Below are 12,432 nucleotides of genomic sequence, written 5' to 3'. Positions count from 1 at the left end.
GCACGACTCAGCTTCTGCTTTGAAAGACGAGTGATCTGGGGGGAGCTTTTCTTTCCCTGCGGTGACTGGCAGCCCCACTCCGTGGTCCCCTCGGCCCTGGGCAGCAGCGTGAACACCCAGCCGGCACCTCACCATGCTCGTCCACCCTGACTGCACGTCCACAGCGACGAGTGCTGATGTGACGGGGTGGCCCCGGCCGATGGGGGTGAAGAGGAGACGCAGAGCTCTGCGCTGAAGGGCAGGCTCCGCTCTCCCCAGAGGTGCTCCAAAGACCCCCAGGGGCCCTGGCCCAAGTACGTATTGTGACCACTCTCTCGACCACCCACGGGCCCCAGCCCAGAAGAAGGCCGGCCCCGAGGCCGCCCTGCGGGCCCCACCTGCAGGGTGCTCTGAGCCCCGGCCCGGCCCACCCCTCCTCCCTCCGCTACCCTGGCTCAGGCTCTGCCCTCGGGGTCCTTGGGCCAGCTTTGGCCGAGGGAAGCTCCAGCATGTCCCCGTGGCCCGGAGGAGAGTGGACAGATGGAGGATTCACTCCCACCCTCCCCCGTTGCTGGGCTCTGGTTGGCAGGGGCTGGTCCCTGGCTGGTGGCTGGTCACAACCCGGTGACCTCAGCTCCGGCGCAGCAGGGCTAGGATGCCCTCCATCTCTCGCCCAGGCCTCAGGGTCCCTGTAAGACTGCCGGGCTCCCGGCGGTGCCCAGGGGTGCAGGGGCGGGACGTGAAGGCCAAGCTCCATCCCGCCCCGCACGGCCGGACCTCGGGTGGTCTCATCCTCCCTGGATACCGAGGCTCCAGTGCGGGCACACGTGGGGTCGGGGCACCGGCCTTAAGCAGGCAGGGCCGGCTGGGCGAGGGGGTGCCCAGGTCTGCGGGTGGGACCTCCCTGCCACCCGTCTCCCCAGGGAGCTGCTTCACGGGCGGGAACTAGTCCAGGAGGGAGAACCCGGTGAGAGCCCCCGAGTCTGCTCTGCCCTGAAGCTGCAAGTGTTTCCTGTGGTTCCAACTCGTTCAGTACATCACCCAGGGTTTCCAAAAGCCACGGGCAAAAGACAATATCCTCGGTCTCTCATCTCCACCGAGTCGGTTCCAGCGTCAGGTCCTCTGCCGGGAAGGTAAGTCCACACGCGCGCACGCGCTCACGCCCGCTTGAAAGGGACGTGTCGCCACGTTTCCTGGAGCGAGCACGAGTCACAGGGACGTCCAGTCGCTCGCACACAGCCCCGCCGAGCCGCGTCGGGGGGCGGACAGGCCCAGTCCACGGCCCCCACTCGGCAGGCCCGGGCACCCTCCCGCTGCTGCTGCCAGGGCCCAGCGGGAGCCGCTCAGACAGGGCAGCCCACAGCCGCAACGCGGCGACCTGCGTGGAGGGACGGAGGTGATGCGGTCTCACCGCCCCCCACCGCCATCCCCACCGGCCCGTCCCCCGCAGCCTGCGCCCCTCCAGGGGCCGAGCTCAGCTCCTTGCAGGGCTGGATGCCCAGGCCTGGGGCCCATGAACACGTCCACCCTTGTCTGGGCCCCTGAAAGGAGATGACACCACCAAGACGCGCTGGGACTCGAGGGAGGACCTCCACGGCGCGGCTGCACCCCTGCTGGCTCCGCGAGCGCCCCTCGGCGTCACAGCAGACACTCCCCGGGTACCTCTCCCTTCCATGCTCTGTGCGTTTTACACGTCGTCCTTCACTTGACAAGTGTAGTCAGCAGAGAAGGTGAGGCTGAGGACGCGCCACGTGCCGTGTCCGAAGGGCTGCAGGTCGACTTGCCCCAGCAACGCTGCGTCCGTGGGGACACAGCGGAACACACCCCACGGGAGCCGTGCCCCCACGGGAGCCGCGCCCCCACGGGAGCCGCGGCCGTTCAGATGAGGACTCCGGGGCGGCAGGGCCTGCCAGCTCACCAGGCTCATGAGGGCCGCCGGGACGCAGGCAGCAGTGGGCTCCGGGGCCCCACCCTAGGACGGAAGGAGGGGTGCAGCCAGACGGGGGACGGAGCACTGCTCCCCCGAGGCTGGCGGCGGCGCAGACAGCTGCGGAAGTCTGCGCCCAGCGCACACACGGCGGCCCCCAGCAGGGAAGGCACTGTGGAGAGAGAGGCTCAGGGTGACAGGGCTGGGGGCCCAGGCAGATGGCGCTGAGGGGAGGCTGGAGGGGCGGCCTCGGTGACCTGGCCGGGCTGGCATCCTCAGGAGCTGGGCTTCGCTCGAGCGGGGAGGTGGTGGGCCCGGGGTGAGGCCGCACCCAGGACACAGGCCAGATGCCGCGGGGCCCGGGCAGCGGGGGCAGGGCCCGGGGACTGGGTCAGGGGTGGGGAAGGCAGACTTCTGCCTCTGCAGGGACTGGACCGTGGCTCTGTGCCCTCTAGAGAGGCCAGTCCAGTGTCCTGCTGTGCTGAGCTGACTTCCAGGGCCGGGGCATAGCCTTCTGGCCACATGGCCTGCGGTCAGGCCTTGGGGGCGCAGGGGGAGTGGCAGCAGGCGATCCTGAGCCGCCCCCATGTAACCAGGGTGGGTTCTGTACTCCACCCAGGAGCCCTGACTGGTGCACAGGACGAATGCATCACACCAGCACGACCTCTGAAAAACCAGCAACCTGAACTGTACAAAAACCAGACGGAAAGCAGCCACAGCCCACGCACAGGAGGGAGGGGCAGGGTGGACCCTGCGGGCTCCGTGTGTCCAGTCCTCCGGGGCCACAGAGCCGGCAGGGCTGCGCCCCTCCCCCAGGACACGCCCAGGACAACGCAGTGGGGCTCCCACACCCAGAACTCCCCTCTTTGTGCCCAGAACCAGACTGGCAAACAGGAAAACAAGGGTGGACATTCGCCTCAAATATCCGAACATCTGCAGAAGACCAATGCCATGGAGAAGGGGCACTAAACACAATACATGAAAAATGAACCACAAAGAAACCGAACAGAGCAAACCAGCCTCTTCAATTAAATCTAATTAAAATCCCCAAAGGGGAGGAGTTCCGGATACCTGAGCAGGAAAGAGCACAGCTGGCCTGGGACGGCCATCCTCAGGCAGCTGGGGACGTGCACTCGGAGGGGGTCCCACGTGGTGGGACGGGAGCGCCTCACTGGCCTGAACGAGCTGCACCCCGGTATGCCGTGCGCTGCACAGCTGCTCTCCCTCGGGGGGCTGGAGTCTTGGTGCCAGGCAGAGGATGCCCACGTGACCAGCCCCGGATAAAAACCCTGGGCGCTGGTCCCCCAGGAGCTCCCTGCTGGGGAGTCAAGCGCACGCCCCGTGGCTCCGCTGGGGGGGTGCCCGGGAGGCCTGTGCCTGGTGCCCCCGACCCCTCCCCACGCCACATTCCCTGTGGCGCTCGAGTCCCTGGGCCTTTGGCTGTAACAGATCTCAGCCGTGAGGCCTCCCAGGGAACCACTGAACCTGGGGGTGGTATCGGGGACCCCAACTCACGATCACGTCAGAGATCTTCAATAGTAAGAAGTACGCTGGAAACCCCTGGGCAAAAGGCAGAATGAAGGCTGCTGGAGGGCGGGCCGAGCCCCTGGCCAGGACGCGGCGCAGAGGGCGTTGGGGGAGAGGAGGCCGAGGGACATAAGCAGACTCACGTCAGCAGCCGTGACGAGACTGGAGACTCGAGAGCAGGACAGAAGCGCCACCTTCGCGCCTGCTGGCCTCTCCTCGCCCGACGGCCGTCTGCTGCCAACACTCACAGCTCAAGGAAAGGCCGCGGGTCAGTCGAGGCTGCCGACCCCAACAGGGACACGCGGGAATTCCAGGGGAGACCAGCGGGCGGAAGGAACAGGAAAGAGCGAAACTTCCCAAAGCTCACGTGTCTTGGGAAGGAGGTGGTAGTGGGAGTCCTGGCGGCCGTGCCACCTGTAGGGGGCACCCCCGCTGCCCACCGGCCACGGGGTTCCCATACGATTATATTAAAACACGACAGAGAAAACACTGCTTGGGACAGGGGGAAAATATAGCTTTATTTTACCATAGGAATTAATAAACTCCGTCACAGAATAAGGACACCATGGGACTCCTCTTTTGTTTCATTTAATAAATACAAATGAATAAAAATACTTTCTTTTGCAAAGAGACTGCCCCTCTTCCTTCTCCAGATTTCCTGAGCCCCCGTGGCCACCTGCTGACGTGGTCACAGGCCCACACTCCACCACACCCACCTTTTCCTCTCTACGGAGAGGGCTACGTCTCATCCGACACGCCCGCAGATACTATGTAGGTACGATACCTCTCCTTTCCCCATCCCCTTCCGAATACAAGTCCTCGTACTGCATTTCAACTTTTAAATGATTCCCTTCTGAGAAGGAAAGAGTCTGGTTTCCACAGAAGCCCTTTAGCCAGTACTACTTAACACCAAGAAATTAGCGAGGTTTCAGTAAAACAGACTCCTGCCCGCGGGCACATTATGAAAGGGAAAGGATAACATAAAGTAAAATGTATTGTACGTCTTGTAGACTGTCCCTTATTTCAAAAATAGAAACTCCTATTTAAATTTAACCTGTTTGAAACAGGCCACATATTTAACTGCATGCAACAGATCTGTTATTGCTTGAAACGGAGCCCTGGCTCTGGCTGAGCTGCCCGCGGCGGAGCTACCCACGCCGGAGGAATCCAGACCACCTCCAAACCACGAGCTGCAGCTGAGCACCCCCCACCGACCCGGGGACCCCGGGGACCCCACGTGCCACGCTCCCTCGAGTGCCGGCCAGGTCTGGGATGAAGCACACCTCTGCGCTCTGCGCTACGGGGGGCGTCCCTTCCCAAGTTGCAAAGAACTGTTTTGTCCCAATAGTTGAAGTTCCCGCTGTAGCCACCACGTACAAACGCTTAGCACTTTCCAGTTTTCAGATTGGAAAAGAAAAGCTCCGACACACCCAGAAGACACTCTGGCTACAATCTCGGTCTCACGTGCCCCTGCTCTGGTAAATGCACTGGGAACTGAGACACGAGCGTAAACTGTGATCAATACCAGCAGGGAAAACGCCAGTCTTCATGGCCAGGAGGAAACTTCTTTTCTATGTGCCCCATTTTTCATTAGTCCACATTTTAAAAAAGTATTTATTTCCTGAAAGTATTTCTAAATGTGATTATTTGTAACATACAACAAATGAAAAATGTGCCTAGATTGCAAGAAAAAAATCTGCTTGTAAAACAAAGTACTGAAACAAAGTCATGTCCTCCTCACGGGGGACAAGGGAACCAGGAGGGGCCCCCAGAGACATCCGGCCGCTGCCCTCCTCCTGGTCTGCAAGGCCCCACGTCTTCGGAAGGAGCGTCACTGGTTCTAGTCCCTGGGGGCCGGCGCGTACGCCCCTCCCCGCTCCGCACTAAGTGCTGGGTCCGCAGGCACGTCAGCTGGAGAGGTAGTGGTGACGGCTCTCATCATCTCCCTGGGCCACCTCGGCAAGAACGAGGGATGGGTCCCTCAACTGCACCCAGCTGTCATCGTCCTACAGAAACCATCACTGCAGAAGAGAAGGCTGTTTGGGGTGGGAAAGGTAGAAAAGAAATAGATGCTGTGGTTCTGCAAGCTTGCCTTTTTTGGTACCAGCACAGTGTCACTGTCACTAAGTGTCTTGGAGGAGAAACTCCAAAAACCGCTCGGTGGTGTGCCTGCACGCGCGCGCGGGCACACAGCTGTGCACACGTGTGGGCAAGGCTCAGAGCCCCAGCGACTTCTGCACGATCTGCTTGGCGATCTTGTAAAACTGCTCCCGGTCATCCCGCCACATTTTGGAGGCATCCACGTTGGCCCCGCTTTCATCGTTGGGCTCTGAAAGAGAAGGAGAACCTCCACGTGAAGGGGCTCAAGAAGGAAGGCCCTGGCAAGACCTCCCACCTCCTGTAAGAACATCACTGATCTTCCCAGAGAGGTAACCAGAGATGAACCAGAAGCGCCGAGGGATGTGGAACTCCAGGCAAGGACAGCAGTTCTGTGGAGACGAGGGCCTTCCCCTGAGGGACGGGGCGGAGCAGCGGCGGACAGACCCACCCTCAGGGCTCCTCCACCCGAGCCTCCCAAGGGCTGCACCAGCCAACTCGGCTTCACTCAGGAGGCACCAGCCGAGCAGATCAAGGGGCCACTGGGGGCCTCCGCCTCGGGTCTCCTGTTTGGCCACCAGCTCTCTCCGCTCGAAGCTCCTCCGTTTCCTGGGCGCTCTCTTCCCCCGGGGCTGCCGGGCCGTTCCTCTCTCAGCTCCCTCCCGCCACGAGCCCTGTCTACCTGGAGAGGGCACACACCCTCACCTCCACAGCCAGTCCCCAAGAGCCCCCGTCAAGGTGGCCACTCACACAACAGCCTGAACTCTTCTCTCCCCCAAATCCTGCTCCCTCTGGAGTCCTGTCCCCAAAGGCCGCACCCCTCCACCCCACAGTGAGGGCAGGAGCGCCCCCGCCCCAGGACGCTGAGCCCTAGAGCCGGAGTCTCCAAGGTCCCCCCAACCTCCCCCATCCTCTTGGCCTGGGACCCACCCCACCTGTCTCAAGCACGTGGGCTGCAAGGGCGATCCGTGGTCTAACAGCCCCACGAGCGAGCGTCAGCTCCGGGCCAGTGCAGGTCCACAGGGCGCCCCGCCCCCAGCCGGGCTCCAGCCATACCTATAGTCCTGGTGACGCCGCCAGAGGGTCCGTGCCCCCCCACAACCTTGTTAACTCCCACGTGTTCTAAACTCACCTCGGGAAGTGTCCCCTGCACCCTGATCTCAGGAGTTATCACAGTGGCCTGCAACAGCTGGTGGCTGTGAAAGTCCCCTTAGAACGTGGGGCCTTAAGGTTGGGGTCAGTGTCACCTGAGCTTTACACCCCAGGACACGGTGTCTGCAATATAGTGCCCACTGAATGAATGAAATGCCCACGGCTACTCATGGCCAACAATGTGATACACACAAGACCATCTTTACATCTGTAATTATAAAAAGCAGCTTACGCTTGGCAAAGTGTGTATGAGTGACATTACATGAAAAAGCAGAAAAGAAAACAGTATATATCGACTCCTCACGGTGGACAGGGAGTTAGAAGACAAGGGTTAGCGAGGAAAGAGAAGCAGCACCGAGTGTCGGCTCTCCCCCTCTGGACGTGAACCTGCAGTGCGCCAGGAGCCGGCGGGGCGGGCGTTACCTGCCAGCATGCTCACCACCGACAGGAGGATCTTCTCCACGCTCTGCACGGGGCTCCACCGCTCGGCGCTGCTCTCGTAGCCCATGGGGTCGTCGCCGGGAGCGTGCAGGATGGAGATGCAGACTCTGCCGTCAGGGTAGACTGCGGGGTCAGAGCACACCCGGTGAGCCGAGGGAATGGGCCCGCGATAGGGCGCTCGGTCAGGCCCACAGAGAAAGGACAGCAAGCGGCGCAGACACCGGGACGGAGCTGTCTGCACGCGGCACCACCTGCGGCCCCAGCGCCACATCCACGGCCACGCTCACGTGCACGCGCTCCCCGCGGGCCCGGCCGGGCTCCCAGGGCACTGCTGACGCACCGACAGGGTGCTGGGCCAGTCTGAACAGCTCTAGTGTCATGGCGTGACTCCACCTTCATATGGATTTAAAAAGCACTATATCCAAAGGGGATAAAGGAAAGGCTACCTGGCAGCCAGATATTCCACCAAAATACCTCATGTAATTAGATTCTTCACAACACTTTTCATAAAAGGTTTCTTAGATATCCCTCGTTCTGCCATTAAATCCCTGAAGTGGACTGTGTAAAACATACGTTGCCATAGCTGGGAAGACGCTACAGGAATTAAACACCCAGAGCAAGACAGATGCCTGGACTCCTCTTGCTAACTTACTATAGCTGGCTCCTCTGGACAGCAGCTGCGCCTGAGTCTAAACGCATCTCCCATCAACAGCACCACTAACGAGACCCTCAAGATCTGATTCAAGAAAAATAAATTTTCAATTCAAAGTCTGGTGTTGGTCCTGTGAAGGAGGTCAAAAGCACCTGTTATCTTTCTCTTACACATACTTGGGGAAATTCTCAGATGGTTTAGTATATGCTCAGATATCCAGGAATCACTTGTAAAACTGTAAGGCTATTAAGTTATAATAGTAAGAATACCAGACAATTTTAAATAAATTTATTTACTTCACCCTCACTCGTGAACTCAGCATTTCGTGACCATTCAGAAATGTGAGTCGTTATAAGCAGCCTTTCTTTTACACCTGGTCCCTCATTTTCCCCATGCACCCCTTGTTCTAGTGGTTTCTATGCTTTGAAACTGTACCGCAAACGCTCACTGAAGGGTTAGGAAACCACATGCCATCTGTCTCAGACACCAGGATGGCCGTCTGAAGTCCACATACATGGGACCAGGGCGCCCAGAATGCTTTGAACAGTTCTCTCTGCCACGGACAGAGAGGAGGTGTTGCAGTTTTCAACTTCAGTGTCACTTCCTCAAGGTGACAGCACCATGCGATGACACCGCTGACCCCAGAAACATCAAAAAGCAGCTGTGTCCCTGCCACCCCCCCCACCACACCACAGCAGCGTCATTTAGCCCTCCCGAGTTCCCGCCCAGCCACAGCGCTTCAGCGCCAACAACTCCCACTGGTGCCAGGCTGGCGGTCTCCCCTCCAGGCCACGGCAGCGGCCCAGCACGCGCTCCACTCCACTTCCAGCCTGCATCACAATCACCCTTCAAAGGCCATGCTGGTCACGCCGCCCCCTCATGCTCACTCCCAGCCCCTCAGTGGGTCTCCACTGCTCCTCGGATAAACATCAAAATCCTTAATGTTGACCAAAAGGCCTGAACTGGTTTGGCCCCTCCCCCTCCTCCTCCCTCCTCACACTGGGCCTCTGCACCTGCTAGACCCCCTCCCCGCCCCAAACAGACCCCTGGGTAACTCCTACAGCTCCTCCTGCAGGTGGTGGGTTCAACCACCACCCCTGCAGGGGCCTCCCTGGCCTCCCATGTGGTTTCACATCTCTCTGTATGATTCCTTCATCAGCGTCCATCGCTGCCCGCAGACTGGGAGCTCCTGACCGTCCAGCCCCCACCTCTGACGGTCTGCTCACCGCCCCATCCCAGCAACTCTCAGTGAATCTGCTGGATTATTTTTTTAAGTATTTATGGACTGACCAATTTTTATGACATCGGCAGACCTACTGAATAGCTCTTCTCAAAAATAATTTTTACAAAATAAAAGTAACAGATACCCACCTACAGTAAGGCCAAATTTAAAAACTATTTGCATTGATTACCTGAACAACAAAAATAATATTATCGGGGGCTTCCCTGGTGGCGCAGTGGTTGAGAGTCCGCCTGCCGATGCAGGGGACACAGGTTCGTGCCCCAGTCCGGGAAGATCCCACATGCCGCGGAGCGGCTGGGCCCGTGAGCCATGGCCGCTGAGCCTGCGCATCCGGAACCTGTGCTCCGCAACGGGAGAGGCCACAACAGTGAGAGGCCCGTGTACCGCAAAAAAAATAAATAAATAAATAAAATGATATTATCAGGCTATTCTTAGTACACACATAATTCAATCAGTTTATTGGCCGTATTTGTCTTTAAACCACATCACAGGTATCGTTCTAAAGAATATATTTATCTTCAATATAATCTTATTATTTACTTATTTATTTTTGGCTGCATTGGGTCTTCGTTGCTGCGCGCAGGCTTTCTCTAGTTGCTGCGAGCGGGGGCTACTCTTCGTTGCGGCGTGCGGGATTCTCATTGCGATGGCTTCTCTTGTTGTGGAGCACGGGCTCTAGGTGCTCGAGCTTCAGTAGTTGTGGCACGCGGGCTCAGTAGTTGTGGCACACGGGCTTAGTTGCTCCGCGGCATGTGGGATCTTCCTGGACCAGGGCTCAAACCCGTGTCCCCTGCATTGGCAGGCAGATTCCTAACCACTGCGCCACCAGGGAAGCCCTTATCATTTATTTTTTAATTACCCACAATCCTCTTCATAGTTGTATTTTATAGTTAATCACCTTGAACTTGTTGACTTCCTCAATCAACTCTCCTGACCATAATGAATTTTTAAACTTTGTATTATGGAAAATTCCAAACACAGAGCAAAACAGAAGTATACCATGAATGCCCACATGCACACAATCTCTAGGCCTCTCCTGGAACCATCGAAACTACTTCAAAAGCACTTACTGTTGGGATGAAACATCTCACAGGTAAATCGCATCTTTGGAGGACTTAACGGGTAATCAAGTGGGAAACTCAGGATGGCAGGAAAAACCCCAAACTCAAAACAGGTGTCTTCTGGGCCCCTAAAAGATAGAAAATACAGAGACAGAACTTCAAGGTAGATTTTTTTCAATGTCTCCCACACTTTAGAAACGAGTTAAGGAAATATCTACTGCTTCACAAATGTGCATGGAAAGATTATCTAAATATCATGATAACAATGAATTGGTATTTTTTATGGTTGGAAAGTAATGTGTCATCGTTCCGTTCCAATCAGGTTTAAATCACAAAGACCGGCTCACGGGCATTTTCACATTAATAAGGCTGAGAGTGGGGCAGCAGGGATTCTGCTTTTCTATGTGGTACAATTACATTTTAGGATAAAGATACAAACCCTGGTACATGTTAGAGCAGGACTCTATTGTACTAATGGGCAAGGGGTGAAGAGTTGTTACTTCAAAGGCTACTTTTAATTTTTAAATGTGCCTGAGAAGTGGTTTTGTAACCTTCAAGAAACAGATACAGAGCACGTACGGAGCACTGATGATGCTCGTGCGCACGTGCGGCAGCCGCAAGCCCTGACCTGCAGGCCTGGGCTCGTGCCACCTCCGGGGACCACGCGGTCACCTGAGTCCTCACCGTCACCAGGCACGTGCCTGCCTGCCTGAGTTCACGTCCTCCTGGTGTGGAAAATGGCAGAAACGGGCCAAACCACTTCCAAAGTCCTGTCAAATTTTAAAGCTCTATATGTATAAATCAACACTATCTTGACCAACAGACAAGACGTGAAGGCCAGCAGGAGAGGGAGAGGGAGAGGGAGAGCAGCTCGCACGTTAATAGAGAGAGGAACGCCTCCTCCCCTTACAAACGTCCTTTATAAAACATGCACGACAGCAGTTTAAAATCTAGTTTAAAATCTAAGACCATCTCTCCTCCGTACATTTTTATCAGGAGGCAGAGCTGCCGAATGACAGCTACACAGAGCGACACCAGACAAGCACTCTGCGAAGACCGGTCAGTTCAACACCAAGAGGAATCCCGTTCTCTTTCTGGGCGCGGAGGGGGCAAGGCCCCAAGCGCGTAACACACGGGCCCCGATGACCAGCACAGGGGCCGAGACCCCGCGCTACAGCAGCAGTTCAAGTAGACAAAAAATTCTCAAAGAAACTGTGCAGGCGGCTTCACTTCCACCTGGTGACAACGCCTAGGGATTTCGACGGCACCAGTGCAGTGGAGGCCAGGACTGCATCATGGGGTGGGGGGCGGGGGGAAGGGGCTGGTAAAATGGCCAAAACAAGAACAAGGCAGCAGGTGTTCGGCGGAGCCACACTGTTTTCAATTGAAGACACATCTGGATTCTGAAAACTGTGTCCTCGCTACTTCTGGGGAAACCAAGAGTGGAAAGCTACTATTCTGTCGCGGAGGACAGCGGCGCCCAGAGCCCCGGCAGGAAGCAGGGACAGGACGGCCACACGGAGAGGAGAGCTCGGGGGCCGCGGCTCCCCGACAGCTGCCCTCCAAGCCCTCCCCTCTGGAGGGGGTCAGCGCCGACGGCAGGGGAGAGCCTGCGCCCCCCGCCCCTCTTCCAGCCTACAACTCACAGTAGAGGATAAACACCACTGCGCTGGCCCTCACACGGCCTCCCGAGGGAAGGTGCCAGGAAGCAGTGCTGTCGCCTCAGCGAGGGTCACCTGACTCAGGCCAGGTCCCGGATCGGGTGGCTCAGCGGAGGGCAGAGGGCAGCTCAGGCTGCTAACCCAGGAGCCTGCAAATCAGGGCTGCGGCCACACCAGGAATGCTCGCAGTGCCTCGGTATTCTTGGCGCCTCCAAGTTAGAACAGAAAAGAATGTCTGGGTAGTTAAGTGTTTTTGGACTGAGCCAAGTGGTATTTTCTCAAGACTTTGATATTTGCTCAGGTCTTTGTTTCTCATAATAGAGCTTTCTTTAAAAAAAAAAAAACAAAAAAACCCACTAGGTCGTCCACAGCTTCAGAAGCAAGATCAAACATCTCCTAAAGTGCTCCCACATCTGAAATATCAAAGCCATTTTCAAATGCTCTGGTTTGCGACTGGTTTGAAACCGGGGCTTCTTTCTCTTCCAGAATGCCCAGTGCCTTGGCCCAGCACACAGGTGCGCCCACGTGCACGGGGGCCTGCCCGCTGACTTCATGGAAAACGCTATCGAGTAAATTCCTGGACCAAGACGGGAGATATTAGTGTTATTTTTGGACAAGCTTTCCTGTCATACTCAGGACAGCCTCACTCCGCTTTCACCAAAGAAGGCCTCACCTCAAAATCAAATTTATCT

General features: G+C 57.2%; 1 protein-coding gene across 1 annotated transcript in view; it reads right to left on the bottom strand.

Annotated features, from left to right (window-relative positions):
* Window positions 1-3,933: 3,933 nt before the first annotated feature.
* UBE2G2 (ubiquitin conjugating enzyme E2 G2) overlaps window positions 3,934-12,432 on the bottom strand; it is a 30,259-nt gene continuing 21,760 nt past the window's right edge. Inside the window, exons 4-6 of the mRNA XM_060010229.1 lie at window positions 10,089-10,207; window positions 7,106-7,246; window positions 3,934-5,762 (exon numbers count right to left, since the gene is read on the bottom strand). Coding sequence (XP_059866212.1) covers window positions 5,650-5,762; window positions 7,106-7,246; window positions 10,089-10,207 — 373 coding nt within the window. The 3' untranslated portion in view covers window positions 3,934-5,649. The remainder of the gene's footprint in view (window positions 5,763-7,105; window positions 7,247-10,088; window positions 10,208-12,432) is intronic.

Source organism: Delphinus delphis, chromosome 4 (genome assembly GCF_949987515.2).
Source record: "Delphinus delphis chromosome 4, mDelDel1.2, whole genome shotgun sequence".
Classification (NCBI taxonomy): Eukaryota; Metazoa; Chordata; class Mammalia; order Artiodactyla; family Delphinidae; genus Delphinus; species Delphinus delphis.
The sequence above is the reverse complement of the archived record's forward strand: the minus strand, read 5'-3'. Positions and strand labels throughout refer to the sequence as shown.